This window comes from Leucopleurus acutus, assembly GCF_964270905.1.
Source record: "Leucopleurus acutus genome assembly, chromosome: 3".
NCBI lineage: Eukaryota > Metazoa > Chordata > Mammalia > Artiodactyla > Delphinidae > Leucopleurus > Leucopleurus acutus.
In genome coordinates this window covers 119,375,117-119,395,884 of record NC_139145.1, presented here as the reverse complement: position 1 = coordinate 119,395,884, position 20,768 = coordinate 119,375,117, and the positions used below count along the sequence as shown (strand labels likewise).

Genomic DNA, 20,768 nt, shown 5'->3' with positions numbered 1-20,768 from the left:
TTTCTATCTGCTATACTGCCCCTTTACTGGTCCTTCAGCTAAAGAGAGCAATACTTTGTTGGGCCTTTTTTTGTCTGTACCATTGGCACTTCCAGGTAGCCAGCTTCTTCAGTTTCAAGTCTGGAACATATGAGGCAAAAAGAAAACTCAGGGAACTACCCATCATGTTCCTTGGGTTTCCAGGGCCCTAGATGGTCTGTCTTCTCTCCATCTTTCAGAGTCTTATGTTTGTTTTATGTGTAATATTCAAGGTTTTTCATTGTACTTAGTGAGAGGAAGAGGGAAAAGTAGGTCTACTCCATCTTCCCAGAAGCAGAAGTCTAAGTAGACCTTTCTATAAATAGAATCATATTTTAATCACTAGGAGATATTAATAGTTAAAGGAACTTTGAAGTTAATCCTTTCCCAGTTAATAATAGTTCCCTTGTGTATCTCTTCTGTACATTCAAACTATATCTTGGGTTTGCTTTAAATGAGAAATGCTTATAGATTATATACACATTTCTGATTATTGACTACAACTGTCCTCTTCCAATATTTGAATTAAATTCCTCTAAATAATTACTTTTTAAATGTTTTTCCCTTATTGCCAATCTGAACATATTTCAATGGAAGGCAATTCCTTAAACTGCCTAGTGTTAAAGGAATGAATGAGAATTCCCAACTTTCCAGAAGCATAAGATGGAAACAACATTTCTTAGAAGTTTTCTATTTTAGAAGCTTACCTGTATCTAATAGACTATTTCACTTCTCTTACTGAGTTTCTATATACTCACTAATAATTTACTATTAAAGATATTTATTTAATAACTTATGGATTTCCAGTCCTATTATTTTTTCAATAACCATTCCTCCTTCTCAAATATCTGCTCTTTTATACATATTAATACCTAGTAATGCTGTCTTTTATTGCCCTCTAACTATCTGCCAGGCACTCTGCTAATGCGCTCCTAATATACTTTCATATTTAATCCTGTTTAAAGCAAGGAAAGTGAAGCTCAGAAGGACTGAACTGAAAGTGTTTGCAAGTACATACAAGCCCTCTGCCTCCCAGCTTCATGCTTGTTTTGACAGTGCTACATCCTACAGAGTAAGCATCTTTTCCTTCCAAGGTGAAAGCTTATAGGTATGTTTTCTCCCTTAATGCTATTTTGTAATTTCTACCATTCTTTGATTTTTATCTTGGTCAATTTTTTTACCTAAGAAACAAATTTTCATACAGAAATTTAAAATATAAGATATCTGTAATAGGTTCTGAAGTTAAACTCAAAGTTTATTTACTGTTTTTAATTTCACTATATATCATTAAAAAGTACTGACAATTCTTCAAAGTTTTATCACATAAGCATTGCAGGCCTGTATTTGGGTATAAAAAGAAAACACTACTGGGTAGCTGCTACTTCATGCACAAACTGTGCCAAGAGAAAACAAATAACAGGAAATATAAACTAAAATAAGCTGTGTTAATAAATCCTTGCTAATGATAAGAAGATTTACTGTTTAAAACATGTATTTTTAATTTAACCTAAAGGATAAAGATAAAAAGGCTACATGTATAAGTATCTCTTTATTCATTGCAGAACTATTTTATATTAAAATTTTAATCCACTTTCATTTAAATTTTATAAAAGAATGGGTATTTAATTTGCCTAGTCTTAATTTCAAAATACTGGTAATCAATATTTTTTCTTTCAAAAAATTTTGGCCAATAAATCCTCTCGCATACACTAAATAATACTTCACTTCTTTCCAATCCATTTCAATTATTTCCAAACTATTAATCAGGTGAATTCCTTACTAATTACTTAATCAATAGTTCTTTACATCGGTCATTATTTGCTATTCCTACACATTTAAAAAGTATTCCTGTTATTTTTCTTTAGCAAAGTAGAATACAGATACCACATACACTCTCATTTGTACAGAACAAGGCTCCCTATTCCATGATGGAAATTTTCAAATGCAGAAATAAACCCTGTTTGTTATTTGGACACATATCCCTGCAGATACACTGAACTACCATTTAGGAAGGTTTACATTAAGATTTTTTTCTTGGTAATCTATTCCTATTTGGGGGGCCTCTTTTTGCTGTACACTACTGTATTCAACTGCTATCGAATTACCATCAGAAAATGTTAAAATCATAATTACGAATATTTTAGTTATTTAAAATTTTTTTCTTGCCATGTTCAATTTCCTAATGACAGAAATGGTCCTTTTTTTTTTAACGTGTTTATTGGACACACTTTACAATGGTGTGTTAGTTTCTGCTTTATAACAAAGTGAATCAGCCATACATATACATATATCCCCATATCTCCTCCCTATCCCACCGCTCTAGGTGGTCACAAAGCACCCAGGTGATCTCCCTGTGCTATGTAGCTGCTTCCCACTAGCTATTTATTTTACATTTGGTAGTGTGTATATGTCTATGCCACTCTCTCACTTCGTCCCAGCTTACCCTTCCCCTTCCCCGGGTCCTCAAATACATTCTCTAGTAGGTCTGTGTCTTTATTCCCGTCTTACCCCTAGGTTCTTCACGACTTTTTTTTTTTTTCTTAGATTCCATATATATGTGTTAGCATACGGTATTTGTTTTTCTCTTTCTGACTTACCTCACTCTGTATGACAGACTTTAGGTCCATCCACCTCATTACAAATAACTCAATTTCATTTCTTTTTATGGCTGAGCAATATTCCATTGTATATATGTGCCACATCTTCTTTATCCATTCATCTGTCTATGGACACTTAGGTTGCTTCCATGTCCTGGAGAAATGGTCGTTTTAAATTTTACTCAAAATTTAAGTTAAATAAACTTGTTCTTTCGTAAAATGATTGTTGTTGCAATTAACAAGTTTATTAACAAGTAAGATGTCTCAGTATAAAATCACTTCCTAGTATTGGTACTCTAATTTTATCTAGAATATGCCTGGAAGGCAACAATCACTACACATTTTCAAAACATAATATATACAGCACTTGCAAGTAGGATAGTCAAAACTGTTGGCCTTTTGACACATTGACCATGTGAGGAAGAATATCATCAGCGGCATCATCAGCCTAGGAAATAATTATCTAGCGATGCAAATTTAAAATATTCACATACAGTAAATTTATATAGAAGAATACTATGGGGTAACGGCACTGCTTTTATCTATTCACTACCATTATTATAAGTGAGTATATAAAAAGTCTACCTCTCTCATTTTGAATTATTTTCTGTTCGGAAAATAGAAGACATTTTAATTTCTCGTGATGGCCGGTTACGGAGAGGAGGACTTGTTATTTCTAAGAGCAAGAACCTAGTTTTATATGAATACACGCCTGGAGACGTAAAACCTAATTTTAGAAGGCATTTAATTTCACCTACAAAGCAGTTGATGTGTTAGAAACAGCATACCTCAAAAGCTATCCTGCAATATTAGCAGAGGACCGTCCACCGAATCTATCCACTGAAGCCATTTCTATTTTTTACCAGCGGCGATGGAACTGTATTATTGTGGAATATGCGACACGTTCGGTGTTTAATAGGCTCCCAGGGAAGGGCTGTCACTTTGGAGGTGGTCCTGAGGTATGGAAGTTGGGCTGGGGTAGGGTCGTCGTGCTCGGAGGGAGCCACACTTACAGGCCATTTTGGTCGAGGCCTCACAGGGCGGAGCAGCGTCCGTGCGGGTTCCTCCAGCGAGCCAGAGGCTCGGGCCCGCGCGCCGGCCGCAGGGGGCGCGAGTGGGAGCCCGGCGGCGCGCCGAAGCCCGAGGCTGCAGCGCGGGCTTAGAAACCGCTGCCACGCGCCGCCGGGCGTAGATCCATAGGCCCCGCAAGCCCCGGCCACGGTTTTCCCAGCCCCGCCGCCGTTGCCAAGGCGACAGCCGCCTAAAGTTCCAGCGGCAGGCCCCGCCCACGCCCAATCAGACCGGCGCTAGCTGGAGCCCAGATTTTCTTTGTTCCGCAGCCATTTCAGGCCCCGGAGGGGAGGCAACGCCGCTTCGGCAGAGGGCCCGAGCGCCGGAGGCCTCTGGGATGGTGTGGGACCGGGTAGGTGGCGTGAGGGTGCGCGGCCCCGGACTGGAGGGCGGGAACGGAGGCAAGCTGTTCGGCAGCTGCCTGACGGGCCGCGGGGAGAGGCGCCGGACCCGCCGCCGCATTCTCGGTGCCCGCCCTGCCGTTTGGAGCCCGGCGGCGGCGGCGGCGGCGCGGTTCTAAGCCCAACAGCTGCCCGCCCGGGCGTCCCTGGGGATCCGGACAGGGGGCTGGCGGCAGCTCTTCAGGTGTCCGAGGTTAGGGCCTGAAGCCCGTTAGGGGCGGTGGGAAGAGGGTGTGTTCCTCGGGGAGCCTTTGCCCCCGACCATTAAACCGCGGCGTTTCAGGGCCCTGGGTACCGCAGTCGCTGCCCTGGGACACCTGCTTCCCGAGGGTTCTGGGCACTGTCGGGCGCTGCCCCGGATGCCCGGTCTTTGTCCCCGCCCGGCCCCCTCTGCCCGGGTGTCCCTGGTCCACACAGACCATCGCCACCACACTCCGCTGGCTGATCGCTTTCTCCAGGCGGTTCTTTCCACTTGGGGACTCACGGTTTCACGACATGTGTACATAATTTTAATGTTTGTAACTGTACGGGTTTTGCGTGGGTTTGTGTTTTTTGCGCTTTTGCCCTTTTGTACTTCTCTCACGCGAACGCGCCACAGGGAACTGCTGATGAGAAGCGGACCCACGCCACAGTCAACCTGTTTTGGGCATGGCTTTCATCCTTCAAAAACAATCGCCTGTTATTTGTTTCCTGATTTTAAAAATCAACTGGATTTTGCAAGGATTGCTTACAGTTTAAGTCCGTTATCTTAACAATCGCTAATCAGTTCGGTTCTTCAGCAGATAAAAATGTAGAAATTTAAAGTTGGAGACTATCCACAAATTGATTTTGACAGTTGTATTAAGAAGCTCAGTAACGATCCTGCGTTGAAGCTCATGACTTCAATGATGAGTGCATAAATGGTGCTTTTCTTTTTTTTTTAATCTAAAGGAAAGATGTTTTTAAAATACAAATTGTATCGTGGAATAGGTGTTTGAAACTGTAAGGTTGTAAAATGGCTGTCCTGACATGCTCATTATTAGGATAACAAGTTACTTTTGGATTTTAAGTTTCTCTGTTTTATTAAATTTTCATATTAGAATGGTAAATAAGTTATGCCTAATGAAGCAGGGGAGGATTCCGTCTTTTGAAAATGATTCTGTTTTCCACTTTCACTCTCTCCTGCACCCCATCCTTCTTAGAGAGTGACTCCGCCAAGTTGAAAACTTGCAACTGCAAAAGAGAAATATTAGCTTGAAGGTGCAGATTTCTTCTTTACTCCTCAGCATATGCAACGCATAAATGTGTAAGTTTGGCAGTACGGTTTTTACTTCACCTAATTTAATGGGAGCCTAATGAACTATTAGTTCTCCATTTTCTTTTTCCTAAAAGGGGCCCCCACCAGATTAGCCTTGATGTAGTTACATCTTCATCCTAGATATTCAGGGAATTACTAAATTCCTCCCACTGAAATATCTATAAAAATATTTTAAGGTAATCGAGCTTATTATCATTATATATTGTGAGCAGGATAAGCTTTTGGTAAAAATATGTATGATTCTGGTTGTAAATCTTTCCATTATCAACACTTGTTATTGTATTCATTGTTTTTATGACTAGTTTTTCTTCTTTATATAATGTTAAAGCCATCTCATGAGTCTGTTTTTCTAAATACTGTAAATGAACTGCATTGAAATATAAATGTACTATGTTTAGAAGAATTGCTTGCAGTCAACCATGTTGGATTCTGCAGATACTGTTTTTAAGAAAAGGAATTTGGTTATAAAGGAAGCCAAACCAAGTGACATACGTAATGAGATAAATTTAGCAAATGTAAACTGCAGAGAAGAACACAGCAGTAAGTGGAAGTTATTTTTATTGCGCAGGGTGTAAATTATGAATATTTTTTCCTGGAATTGATATTTAAATATGTATTGGTGCCAAAAAGACCTTGTTCCTAAAAAAACAATTTGGTTTACCAGCAAAAGGGTGAGAAAGCTGAGAAAGTCAAGGTGATGATTAACTGATGAAGTTTTTAAAAACAGTGGAGAATAATGCCACCTTCAGAAAGGAGGATGAGAGACAGTTAAATTCCCCAGGTGTTGAAAATCTTTCTTAGTTGGTTCCATTCAGCCTGTGCTATGGTAGCTATCTGGTGAGTGTTGGCAGGTAAGAGGGGTCTCCTGGGTGGCAGAGGGTGAGAATTTTACAATGGAAGACAAATGTTTGCAAAAGTGGTAACCGTAGATTTACCACTACAATTACAACTACAAACTGTAATTGTAGTTACATGGATGGGTGTTAGTGTGGGAAAGAGTTTCTAGAAGCCACCCTTGCTGGCTCTAAGACCTCCTTACTAGAAGAATTCTTTGAAGTACTGTCAGTAGGTGTAATAAGTAAGAATGTTAAGAGTTCCAGAGTCTCAGTGGTTAAATGAAATAATGGAACAGGAAATAGGGGTGGAGATTTGTCTTAGAATTTTCTGGAGTTGATAGAACCTATACAGGAATGGTGGCTACATCTTATTCCAAAATGGCACCTGATGGCAAAGCAAATATTTGAATTCAGAACTGAAGGAAAGCTGAAAGAAATCTCATATCTGAAAGGCCACAAGGTTTGAATTGGCATGTGCCTTTTTAATGGTTAAAATTTTTAAACAAAGCAAGTCTTTTCAGTGTAGTATAGCAGAAGCAGGAACTCTGGAGCCAGACTACTTGGATTCAAGTCTTGGCACCTTCCATAATTAACTGTGTAACCTTGAACAAATTACTTCATCTCACTGTGCCTCAGTTATCTCATCTTTTAAGGAATTAATCTTATGAGGATTAAATGAGTTAATACTAAGCTCTTAGAACTTGACCTGGCATGTAGTAAACACTTCATACATAATAACTGCTATTATTATCATCGTCATGATCATTGGTATTGTAGAAAACACCATAAAATAATAATCACTAATATCAGGACCGTGAGGTAACTACTGTAAACCCTTTGATACATTTCCTTCCAATATTTTTTCTCAGTTTATTTGATCTTTACACAGTTGAGACTTTAATATTAACAATTTTGCATTCTGCTATTTTCACCTAGCACCATAAGCTTTCTCTTGCTATTAAATTATTTCATCAGCATCTTTTCAAATGACCACAATGTTTTTGTGAATTTCTCATAAGTAAACGTTTTACTGTTGGACAGTTAGCAAGTTTCTTTTTGCAGTGTAAGAAACACTACAGTGAACATTCTTATACATAAAACAGTTTCTGTGTTTTAGATTATTTCATTAAAATAGATTTCCCAAAGTGAAAGTATTGAGTCAGAGTATATGAACATCCAGAGGTCATGGTTCATATCGCCAAACTGCTTTTACTTAAGGGAATTTAATAAGGGACTTAAGTTGAGGAGCCCAGCATTTATTGCCCTTTTGCTTGAGTTAGGAGGGAAGAGAGAGTGAGTTAACATTTTTTTCTGTATAACATACTGGGCATCATTTGTAGGCATTTAGCATACATTGTTACTTTTATGTACATTATGCTCATTATCCTAGCCCTATGTTGCTTTACACATGAGAGTTACTTCCATTTTACTGGATGGGAGAACTGAAGTATCGGTAAGTAAGTACTTTGCCCAAGGACTCAAGAGTGTTCAAGGCTGGATCTGAGTCTAGATCTGCCTCATTACAAAACCCAAAACTTTGTAAGTTTTATGTGATACACATATTCAGAATCTTATAATAAATATGTATACATTGAATGAATACAAAATCTTTAAAGGAATCTTATAATTAACTATAACAGTGAATCTATTAACTGTAGATTGTAGATCACATTATTAAGATAGTGAAACTGAGCTGGAAGTAATGAATGAGTAAATTACAAAGTTAAAACAGGTAAGGCTTAACTATCCAAGTATATTTTAAAAAGGAAAGAAAAACTCCTTACCTGGATGAGATGTAATATGTATGTATGTATGTAATGAATATATAAAGCTGGTTTCTAAAATGATTGCAGCAAGCATTTGTGGATGAAACACTCTTTGTAAAGACCTCAACACAGATAGAGGAGAAAAAGACAAATCCATCAAATTTAGGGGAGGGCTTCCCTGGTGGCGCAGTGGTTGAGAGTCTGCCTGCCGATGCGGGGGACACGGGTTCATGCCCCGGTCCGGGAAGATCCCACATGCCGCGGAGCGGCTGGACCCGTGAGCCATGGGTGCTGAGCCTGCGCGTCCAGAGCCTGTAAAAAAAAAAAAAAATTTACGGTATAAGAGAAGTGACAAAGGCCCAGTAAATAACTATATTGAAAAATATGTTTAGTGAAACCCCTGGCAAAGTAAACTAAAATCTTAATAATAAATAAATAAATAAATAATTGAGATGTACAAGTTAAGGAGAATAAGACTACCAACAAGGTGTGTGAGATTAATTTTATACTGAAAACTAAAGCAAAAAAAAATTTTTGAGTCGTGTTTTATAATTGACTTTGAAGCACTCTGAAGCCATTAGTGAAATAATTATCAGTGAAGTCCCTGAAACCTCAGGTGCCAAAGTAACCACCATAGATGAAAAGGTTGATCCCAGAAAGGCCAAGATTCCATTGCTTATGTCTTCACTAGGGAAGGAATTAGGGGAGAGAAATACTTCAGCAGATTGTGAGTGTACAAAATAGATACAAATAAGTGATTAGGAATAGGTGGTATCCATCAAAATTGTAAGTAAATGAATATAAAACATTGATCATTATGCTGCCATTAGAAATGTTGTTGAAAAATACTTAATGAAGTAAAAATATAGTTTATTTTAGCTAGAGCATAGGAAAGTGATGAGAAACATGCCAAATTATGAAGGACTTGTGCCCTTTATTCATTCAGTAAGCATTTTTAGTGCTGACATTGTCCCTTGTCCTCAAGAGATTTAGATACTACTGTAGAGAGAGAGATGTAAACAAAAAGGTGCAATGAAGTGTAGATAAAGCTCTTATGATATGAATCTGAGGAGACACCCAGTAAATATTTTCTGCTTTGTAGGCCAACTCAGCCATTGTAGTGCAAACGCAGCCATAGACAATATGGAAACTAATAGGTGTGGCCAGATTTGATTGGTGGGCTTTAAGTAGAGAATCTCTTAAAGTATATACTAGAAGGATTTCAGGAAGAGGTACCTACCAAGCCTTGTGTTGCCCTAGCATGAGCCATTGAAAGATTTGAAATGAGAAATATGCAGCATTGATTTGTGTGATTCATTAAGAGCAGAGAAATAGAAAAATAGGTTATTTTTAGGTGCTATAAACTAAGAAGAGAATCCAATTTTTTAAGTGGGCAAATTCATAGAAGAGGAGGTACAGCTAGCCAATAATCATGAAATAATGCTCTACCCCACCAATAGGGAAATGCAAAATAAAACTGAAATTTTTTTTTACCCATCATATTGGCAAAAGTGATAAAGTTTTACTAGTATGTATCGATAAGATTGTAGGGAAACTCAAACATTGAATAAATCAGCATAGCCATTTTAAAGTAAAAACATTTTCGACCTAAGCAATTTCCATTTCTTAGAGAAACATAGGGGTATATCAGGAATCATGTATATTCAAAAATATCTTTGTCAGTTGCCACAGAACCTCCAGACTTCCAGGTCACCTTTTCTTTTTTTTAATTCATTTATTTAATTTATTTATTTTTGGTTGCATTGGGTCTTTGTCGCTGCACGCGGGCTCTCTTTGGTTGTGACGAGCGGGGGCTACTCTTGTTGTGGTGCGCAGGCTTCTCATTGCGGTGGCTTCTCTTGTTGCAGAGCACGGGCTCTAGGTGCACAGGCTTCAGTAGTTGTGGCTCGTGGGCTTTAGAGCGCAGGCTCAGTAGTTGTGGCACATGGGCCTAGTTGCTCTGCAGCATGTGGGATCTTCCCGGACCAGGGCTTGAACCCGTGTCCCCTGCATTGGCAGGTGGATTCTTAACCACTGCACCACCAGGGAGGCCCAGGTCACCTTTTATCTCCTGCATTCTAAATCATTAAAAGGTCTATATTTGTCTCCTTTTTTTGAAACCGCTTAACAACTCTTCATATTCTTCTACTGTGCCCACTGGAATTTACAGTCCGTCATCCACAAAATCCAGTCTCAACCTAGCTACCGTTCTCCCTCCCTTCTCCCTAAAAATCCTGTTTTGGATTGTGTCATCAGATTATGTGACTACTACCCTTCATGATTGCTGTCAACTGCTAACTGTTGAGGTCATTCCTCCTCACTTCTTAATTATTTTAGCTCCAGGCTCATTGCCTCTCTCTCTAATACCATCTCAGTCTTTATATTGAGATTAAAATGAATATACCTGATCTTCCCTCCAGTGTTCTTCCCATCTGTTCTGTCTTATCTCAGTCATTCACTCCCAAAGTGATATCCTCTTGCATTGTCAATAACTACAGGCCCTCTATGGTTACCATTTCATGTTTTCTACTCCTTGACCATACTTCCTTTTTTAGTAGTTCACTCCTTCTAGTTAGTATCTCAGCCCCAACCTTCTTTTTACCCCAGTGGAATCGCCAGTCCATTGATCCTATTACTGTGTCCCTGCTATTCACCCTCTTGATGTTTTTACTTCCCTTTCTTACTCAGTTTAAATTCCATGGTTAATCACTCCTTTGGATAGCTCCCTTGTTCTTTGCTTGTTTAGTAGAACCAAACCCTGGTTAAAACCAACTCTCTGCTTTCTTTGTGCCTGCCCCTATATAACTTAGTATGGCTGGAAGAAAACACACAACCACATATGACCACATACCTCACATTACTTGTTAATGCTGCCTGTTGATTATACTGTATTTTCCTAGACTGTTCACTTTCCTACTTCCCTCAATAACTGTTTCATATCTTCTTCAGACCTCCAATATAACTTTTCCCATCTTCATTTTCAGTTCATGACCTTGCTTCCTATTTTGTTAAGAAAATTGAAGCAATCAGAAAACTTCCACACACTCCCACCACCCCATGAACTACCATCATCTGTGTCAGTACTTGCTATCTTCCTGGTTTTCATCTTAGGTGAACTGTTTTATGTTCTTCTGTGTGCTTTTGTACTAGATCCATCCTTTCTCCTCTATCATCTGCTCAAGGAATTGCTTCAGCTTCTGTCCTTCCACATCAGTTTTTTTCTTTACTGGATTATTTCTGTCAGCAAACAGACAAGCTATTATTTCTGCCATCTTAAAAAAATTGATCCACTCTTCACCACCTGTTTCCCCATATTTTTGGTTTCCTTTTGCCCCATTATTCCTCGAAAGAGTTGTCTAAATTTGCTATTGCCAAGGTTTCTCCTCCCATACTCTGTTAAACCCACTCCAATCAGGCCAGTGCACCATTCCTGCTGAAACAGCTCCTTAATTTCTCCAGTAACTTCCATGTTGCCAAATGTCCTTGATTCTGCTCATCTTACTTGACCTATCAGCAACATTTGACAGAGCTGTTTCTCTTATTCTTGAGACACTTTCTTTGCTTTGCAGGATACTTACACCCTTGGTTATCTCCTACCTCAGTGCCTGCTTCCTTGTAATTCTCCTTTGCTTTTCTTCTCACAGACCTCTTAGTGTTGGAGAGCCCCAGAGCTCAATCCTTGTTTTTTGTTTTTCGTAAATACTCAGTCCATTGGTAATCTCATTCAGTCTCATGGCTTTAATTACCATCTAAATGCTAGCAATGCCCAAATTTAGATCTTTAGCCTCTCTCCCTAATTCCTTACATGTTCAACTGCCTATTCAACATCTCTACCTAAATGTCTCATAATAGGCCTCAAACTCAGCTTGTCCAAAACTTACCTCCTAAACTTCCTCCCCAGTACCTACTCTACCCATAGATTTCCCTATTTTGGTTTGTCAATGGCAACTCCATCCTCGCAGTACCTCAGGCTAAAATATTGGAGTTGTTCTTGACTTTGCTTTTTCTTTGACACTTTAGATCCATTCCTTCAGGGCAACCAGTTTTTTTCTATATCATCAAAATATATCCAGAATCTTACCATGCTTCACCTTTTCCACTGCCACCACCCTGGTCCAAGCCACAACCATCGTATCTCGGGATTACTTAAATAGGTTACTACCTGGTCTCCCTATTCTACCCTACCCTCCTCCCAGTAGTCTTCCCTCAGTGTAGTAGCCAGAGCAAACCTTTCACAAATTAAGATAGTCTCTGTCACTCCTCTATTCAAAGCCCTGCAATGGTTCCCCCTTTCACTCAGAGAAAATCTAGTCCTTACAGTAGATTGCAAGGCTCTACATAGTCTGCCCAGCCCACGCCCCTTTCTCCTTACTTCCCTGACCTCATTTCCTACTACCACTTTTCCTCCTTGCTCACTGGCCTTACCTCCAGGTCTTTGCTCAGATCTCACATTCTCTAAACACTCTGTTTAATACTGCATCCTAACCCCCCATCCCCCTTATCCTGGATTCTTTTTTACTTTGTGCATAGCACACACCACCTAACACACTATAGCAGGGAACAGCAAGCTGGAGCTCCATTGCTCTGTGGCCTGTTTTTGTACAGCTTATGAGCTAAAAATGGTTTTTACATTTTTTTAAGGGTTGTAAAACAAAAACAGAGAACATACAACAGACTATTCTTACTGTTTGGCCTGAAGGTGGTCTGCAAAATCCAGAATATTTACCTTCTGGGCCTTTGCAGGGAAGTTAGCACTAAATATTCTGTTTATTGTCTTTCTCCTCCCACATGAATAAGCTCCAGGACGGCAAAGATCTTTGTTTTATTTATTGCTCTGTTTGCAATAACTAGAACAGTGCCTAGAATATAGGCACTCAGTAAATATTTGTTGAATGAATGAATTGCTTGTAATGGTATAAAATAGAGCTATATATACAATGAGTAGGAAAGCTAAGGCATATTTTGGATGAGTTTTTATAGAACAGAAATAAAATTCTTTTTATTTCGACAGAAACATACGATTTAAATGAGCAAAAAACAGCTCTGTAAGGATACACATCAAATGAATATTAGAGTACCTTTGGGGAGGAGACCAGGATTAGGAGAGGTACTTGAAGAGAACTTGAATTTCATCTGTATTGTTTACTTTTTTTATACGATAAGAAGCAGTAACATCAATTTTTCATTTAAAGATACTTTTAATGAAGAGAAAGGGGGAAAAATAGGTACTGACTAAAGCAATGAGAAGAAATAGAGAGTAATGGAGTGGAGAGAGAGGGAAGAGAACATTGCCTTTCTTAAAGGTCATATTTGGCCAGCAATCTGAATGAGAAGGAGTGAGCAATATGAATATTTGAAGAAAGAACAAGCAAAAGTGAGGCTCTTAAGTAGGAAGAAGCATAACAACATCAGGGAACTGCAAGAAAACTAGTGTGGAACATAGTGGAAAAGGGGGGGCAGAGTCTGCTAGTAGGGAGGACCCCACATTAGGAACAATTTTGTAGGCCATGGTAAGAATATGAGGTTTTATTTTTAAGTGTGATGAGAAACCATTGGATGGTTTTGATGGAGAGAAGACATGATTTAATTCCAATTCTAACTTGATCATTTTTGCTGCTTTGTCTCAGAATGGGGCTGTAAGTGAACAAAAGAGAAGGCTGGGAAACCAAATGTAGTAGACCATGCTTTTGTAGAAAATGGTATCTGGACTGGGGTAGACAGTGGAGAAGGTGAGAAATGGTCAGATTCAGAGTATATTTTGAAGGTATATTTTAAGGGCATATTTTGACAGTACTGACTGATGGTTTAAATGTGGAATATAAGAGAAATCAAGGATCAGTCCTTGGTATTTTGGCCTGAACAACTGGATGAACCGTAATAACTGCATTTAGTGATAATAGGCAACTGGAGGAGGAACAGATTTGGGATGGGCAAGAGTTCTGTTTTAGTCAGCAAAGTTTGAGATACCCATTTAACAAACAAGTGGATATGTCTTATAAGGTGTTGGTTACTTGAGTCTGAAATTCAGAGAGCTATTCAGTGGCACAAACTGGATGAGATTATGTAGATAGGAGAAAGGTGCCTGGGATATTTAAGGGTGGGAGAGCCAGCAAAGGAGACCGACAAAGAGCAGCCAGTGAAGTCAAAGGAGAACCAAGGGAGATGTGATGCCACAGGCTGACAGGTGGAGGAATTGTTGCCCATTTTCAGCACTGTGGAGAAATTAAGGTGAGGCCAAGAAGAAATCATGGGGTTTGGCAACAAGAAAGTCTCAGTCTCTGAGGAGTGCAGTGAAGAGGGGGACATGGTGACTGTACATAACTTTCAAGATGTTTCTGTGAATGGAAGGGAAATTGAGAAATTGAGCAGTAGTGGAGGGTAAATGGAGTCAAAGCTGGTTTTTAAAGATATTTTTAAATAATTTGAAAGTTAGAGAAAAGTTGTGAGAATAATTGGGAGAACTCCCATATACCCCTTACCTGGATCCACCAATTTTTAACGTTTTGCCACATTCTTCCCACCCACCCCATACACAAGTAATTATTTTTTTGATCATTTGAGAGTAGGTTGCCTACATCTTGCCCCTCTACCCCTTAACCTGAGTCTGTATATCTTAAGAGCCAGGATATTCTCTTCTGAAAGCACATATAGTTATCGAATTCAGGAAATTTAGTTTTTTACAATCTGTATTACAATTTTGTCACTTGTCCCAGTAACATCCTTTACAACATTTTTCCTCCAGTACAGGATCCAGTCTAGGGTTTTATACTGCTTTTAGTTGTCATCTTTTTAGACAAAGAGTTTTTTTTTTTAATGGAACTTTGCCATTTTCTCCTCATAACAGCCCCAGGAGATAGAAGTACTGTTAATTATATCATTTTATAGATCAAAGGTTAATGATTCTTTCCATGACTAATAAGTGGCAGAGCAAGAACTCAAAGTCAAGCCAAGGAACTCCAGGGTTTGTACTCTTAAGCTCTATACAACAGTGCCTCCCATGTAGTGCTTGGAAAAATCTGAAATTCCATGTTTGAAGTGGGCAGACAAGTCAAATATATAGATCAGAGGTACTGATTCTTATATTAAAAGGATGATTTTAAACTTCTAGATCTGGATTATAACTCTTTGTAATGGTGGATCAGAGTGTAGTATGTCACCTTGATGAGCATCAGGGCAGAAGGAAAGCACAAGGAAAGTGAAGATATTTACACTTCATATGTAAATTTTACCAGACTTCAGTATAAATGATATGTTTTCAGAGTTACTGCTGCTGATTGTTTAGAAAGGTAAAATGAAGTACTTGGGTTAATTCTTTTGTGGTAAAGTTTAGTTGACAGTATATATGGACATGGACTGAAGAGTCCTGATATATGTTTCAGCTCATAAAATGCTGTTTGTCTGGGCTTCCCTGGTGGTGTAGTGGTTGAGAGTCCGCCTGCCGATGCAGGGGACACGGGTTCATGCCCTGGTCTGGGAAGATCCCACATGCCGTGGAGCGGCTGGGCCCGTGAGCCGCGGCCGCTGACCCTGTGCGTCTGGAGCCTGTGCTCCGCAACGGGAGAGGCCACAACAGTGAGAGGCCCGCGTACCAGGAAAAAAAAAAAAATGCTGCTTGTCAAATCTTTATTAGAAAATATTAGGAGACTTAATTTAGGAAAAGAGCATTAAACAGTGAATCATTGAAACCACAGATGCTCCAGAGCAGGAATTAGAATGCTCCATTGGATTTTTAGTTCAATAATGTTTTATACAGTTTTCTGTTACACAGTTTTCTGTTACACAGTTTTGAGGGGATAATGGGTAAAGACTTCTGTTGGGTAGAAACCCAAGTTGTGATGAAAATTTTTGTACATAACATTTTCAGCTAAAGATTGTTCTTACTACTGAATAACTTCGGTAAGAAATGACCTAAACCTGGTGCAGTACTGTGCCCTTTCACAGGAGCCCAAGTATTTGCTGAAAGAATCAAATGACATGAAGCTCTCACTCAGGTAATTTAGTAGTCCCAGAACTACACTTGAACAATTGAGTTGAACACAAGTTTCCCTGAAGACTTGGAGAATTTCAGTAGCAAGTATAAAGAAAAGAAGTAAGGCTGGCTTTTGTATGTAGAATATGACCAGACTCATTATTTACTAAATGTTTTGCTTCTAGAAGCTGAAAAGGAGCATGGTCTTTAGTTGCTTTATAAATGAGGAAATGAACCAAATGAGTGTAAATGATTGGTACAGGATTGCCCAGCCAGTTCTTTGTGCAGAGAAGAACTGAGACAAGAGCCCCAGATCTCTGACACGCCTTTTTTCCTGATGTTATTTTGGCTCATTGTGGCACAGAGGACTTAAAGACCTGGGCACTTTGTCCCATGAAGTTACACTGCGGCTGGGAGTTGAAGTGTCTGTTTCGCCTCCCCACATGTCATCCTTCCCTTGGTCTGACACCACCCCACCGTAAGTCAAGGATGAAACGGTGGAGAAACTGTAAAGGTAGGAGGCTTTTCTGGAGTCTTGTTTTAGCACAGGTAGTAAGCTCAGAATCAAGAGAGTGGTATAGTAGTTTAAGATTTCATGTAGGAATTTGATGGGGAAGGTTAAGAGCCAGTAGAGAAATAAAAAGTTGAAGCATAAAAAGGAAAAGGCTCTAATAAAAAGCCTAGCTTTATTTTAACCTTACATCCCAGTGGGCTAGGGGCTTTTGTGTTGGTGTTGTTACTTGCTGATAAGGTGCACGGCAGGTATTTTTATTTGTAAAACAGAATCTACACATTCACCAGTGAGATTCTAGTAGAGTTGTCCTGTCAGCAACCAGGACAAAATTGTGATTTCAGTTAAAATTATCATTTGGGAATTATTATTTATTGGGAGATACAAACTCCCATACATCTCAAATGCTTTGGAATCAAGTTTATCAAAATACCTTAGCCACATATTGAATTGTTGGATTGAATAACATAAAAAAATCTTAGGAATTTCCTAGTTCATCTCTCTCCTTCCAGGCTTTTATTGTATTTGTAGTTTCCAGCTATAAAATCCAGCTTATTACAAGTGCTGAATAAATGTTTGCTTATTGATTTAATTTCTGGAGTTTCTTCCTTCTAGAATATGCATATTACTCCTGTAAGAGTATATAATGAAGAGTTAAATGAAGACTATGTATTTTATTAACTGTAAATAATATGGATTAGTGGCCTGTGACATTTTTTCTAAAATTGAAATATTATATGACTTAAGACAAAGATTTTGCTTTCTATGTCCCCAACCCTACCGCAGGAAAATGATTTAGGAAAAATTTGTTTAATAATAAATGAATTTATTTTTCTAAGAATCAGTTTAGTGTAGTAGAAATAGTGTATACTTTTAAGGCAGTTCATTAGACTCCTGTGTCTACCAGTTATAAGTGTATGATCATGGATGGTATCCATCTCATAGACTAAATAGACACACAGAGCTATACCATTAGTGTCAATTTATAATTTGTAAGCATTTTTTCCCACCCTATCTTAGTTATTACATTAGCTTCCTTAGGCAGAAAAATATATTAAGAAGAATCTGTGGACGATTCTAAGACAATTTTTTTATCTTAAATGAAACAGTTTTCACTTATTTTCTAAAGATCTTAATTTTATTTCTTTCTTTTTTTTTTTATTGGAGTATAGTTGACTTACAATGTTGTTAGTTTCTGCTGTACAGCAAAGTAATTCAGTTATACATATACATATATCCCCTCTTCTTTAGATTCTTTTCCCATACAGGTCATTATAGAGTATTGAGTAGAGTTCCCTGTGCTATTCAGTAGGTTCTTATTAGTTTATACACTTTATATATAGTAGTGTATATATGTCAGTCTCAATCTCCCAATTTATCCCTCTCCCCCCTTTCCCCCTTGGTAACCATAAGTTTGTTTTCTACATCTGTAACTCAATTTCTGTTTTGTAAGTAGGTTCATTTGTTCCATTTTTTTAGATTTCACATGTAAACTGTCTGACTGACTTCTGAAGATCTTAATTTTAAATTACTTAAATGATTTATGATTTATTTTCTTAAAGAGTGAAATAGTAAATGACACAAATAACTAACAAAATGAAAAGTACTAGAACTCCAGCCTTTTTCAGTTCAGTATATGCTAAATGACAGATTTAAATTATTTGTGGTATATGGTCATTTATTTATTTCTGTAGTCAAAATTTTCTTATTCATTAGTAATTTTTGCTTAAAATATTTATAGTTGTAATTATTGGGAAAATCAATAGAACTTACTAGTACAGAAGTCTCAAGAACTGTTGTAGAAGAATTGTAGATCCTCTTTTCTAAGGTAAAATTCATTTTAATTTGCTTTTGGCTTTTACATTTTTGTGGGATTTTTTTTCTTCTAGTTCAGTGTATGGTTTAATTGAGCTATTTATTGATTTTTTTCTTAAATGATATTTCCAGAATTATGTATCGATGTTTTGAAAAATTAGGAAGTTGATGAGAGATGCTTGAAATTTTTTTTATATTAAAGAATTATGGTATTCTTGTTGTAAATTTTGTAGTAGGCTTACTGTTTTTGTGTATCTTTACATTTAAATGTCTCAACGTTAGTTTGTTACTATAGCACTGTTAAAAAATATCTCCATACGTATTAAGATATTAAAACCATAATAAAAAACTAATCACAAGTATGGAATCTGTAAATAATTCCCATTATCTAAGCAAAAATAAAACTTCTGTGTTCTAATTCTCAGGACAGCCTTTCTCTGAGACTAGGTCTCTGGGATCATAAAAGAATTTTTTAATCTTAAATAAACAGTTTTCATTTACTGTTTTCTAGTATAAGGTTTGGTACAGTTCTTTTGCTTTCCAAAGGTTGAATGTGTTTTTCCCCAGTACTATGAAGATACTCTTATTTTCAATGTTATCTTCATGTCATTGTGTCTGCTCATTTTAATGGCATGATCTGGGAAAAAGTTGCTGCAAGTGCATCACTTTTCTGTAACTAAAACTTAACACTTTAAGTACCATAACCTTTAAGCATTTTCACAAAAAACTTTCTAAACTATGTTTCACACCTTCTTAAAAAGCAGGAGAGGTATAATTTAAACTTTTTAACAATTCTGTCATTATTACGAGTAGCAAGCGTCATACCATAATATAGTTACGTTCTCCGGGGTCTTTTCTCCTGCCCTATTTATGACTTAAAGTAATTATACTGTTGGAGATTTTTATTATTTATTTTCATTATGAAGGTAATATAACCACAATATTGAAAATTTTTTTTAAGAGAAAAGAAAAAAGGACTCATAATCTTAACATCCTAATACATTGTGAGCTTTTCATTGTTTCCCTCCAGTTTTTTTCATTTAATAATTGTCTTTTTTTATACATGTTGTTTACATATTTGTTATTGTTCTCTCTCTTTTTTTTTTTTTTTGGCCACACTTGGGCCCTCAGCAGTGAAAGCACGGAGTTCTAACCACTGGACCGCTAAGGAATTCCCTATAATTGTTCTCTACATACAACTTTTTATCATTTTTTCACTTTCTGATCATAAACATTTTCCATGTCATTACAGAAATTAACTATCTTTTTTCAGTTGAATGTTGTTTTAGTTACCCATATATTTATTGTTGTATTAGAAATACTCCTGGGTTAAAATCTTTGAGAATAATGCTTTCTTTTCTGTAATTAAGATTCTTAGGATGCAGTCTCAGAAATATAATCATGAGGACAAAGGGTATAAAAATGGATAATAGCTCTTGATATAGATTGCTGAATTGATTTCCAGTAGGTTGTATTAGTTTACACTACCACCAGTAATTTGTTAGAGTTGATTCATCATGTCTTCAGCAGCATAGGATATTGTTATAAAATTATCTTTGCTAATTAGTCTAAAAACATTACTTCATTATTACATTTATTGATTACTAGTAAGGTTCAGCATTTTCCCATGTTTGTTTACTGTTGTATTTCCTCTTGTGAATTTTTCTTTCATGTGTTATCTATTGGTTCTAAATTAGTGTTCCACATAAGTAAAGTTATTAATGTACAGTTGTCCCTTGATATCTGCAGGGGATTGGTTCCAAGACCCCCACCTGTACCAAAATGCACAATGCTCAAATCTCTTATATAAAATGGTGTAGAACAGATAGCCTTCCACATCTGGCATGTGGAACCTGTGGATAGAAAGGGCCAACCGTATTACTGTTTTGTTGGATTGCCTAAGTTTGTATTGCTGAAATATGCTAGGAGCTCCCTTCTATAATTGTTCAAATAAAGCGTGTGTTTATCCACCATATCTGTAAACAGTGGTGCCTCCTGGAAATCATGATAAGAGATGTTTTAGGTCCTTTGAGATGTGAACTGAGTCTTGGGAAGCAAGTATTACCTAAAAGCTGGCATCACAGTGAGGGTATGTTACTACTGTCCCTACATATCCCATTAGTATAAATGTTAATAAAATGAATTTGAGGCATTTATTTTTCCCTTGATGGCAGCAGAGGCAGTGATGGCCAGTGCTCAGAACCAAAGTAATAATTTGGAAAAGGCAAGAGAAGGGAGAGGAGGAATAGAAGTAGATGTGTAAGGAATTCTTTTGTCTGTAAAGAGGGTGCACACCTGAACTGGCAGCTGGCTTGGTTCTTGGCTTTCTCTATTCTTCCTATTCAGTTTGCTCTTTGCCCATCTGGGTGTATTCATTATGCTCAGTAGCTCTCAGAGACTTCCATGCCAGCTTTCAGATTTACTCTGGTGTTCAGTCTGAGGAAATTGACTTACATGATAGTCATCAGCCTTCATTAGTTCTGAGCC

The 20,768-nt window shown here is 37.8% G+C and overlaps 1 protein-coding gene across 1 annotated transcript in view; it reads left to right on the top strand.

Annotated features, from left to right (window-relative positions):
* Positions 1 to 3,965: 3,965 nt before the first annotated feature.
* Positions 3,966 to 20,768, top strand: part of TNPO1 (transportin 1) — an 85,240-nt gene continuing 68,437 nt past the window's right edge. Inside the window, exon 1 of the mRNA XM_082836474.1 lies at positions 3,966 to 4,038. Coding sequence (XP_082692600.1) covers positions 4,024 to 4,038 — 15 coding nt within the window. The 5' untranslated portion in view covers positions 3,966 to 4,023. The remainder of the gene's footprint in view (positions 4,039 to 20,768) is intronic.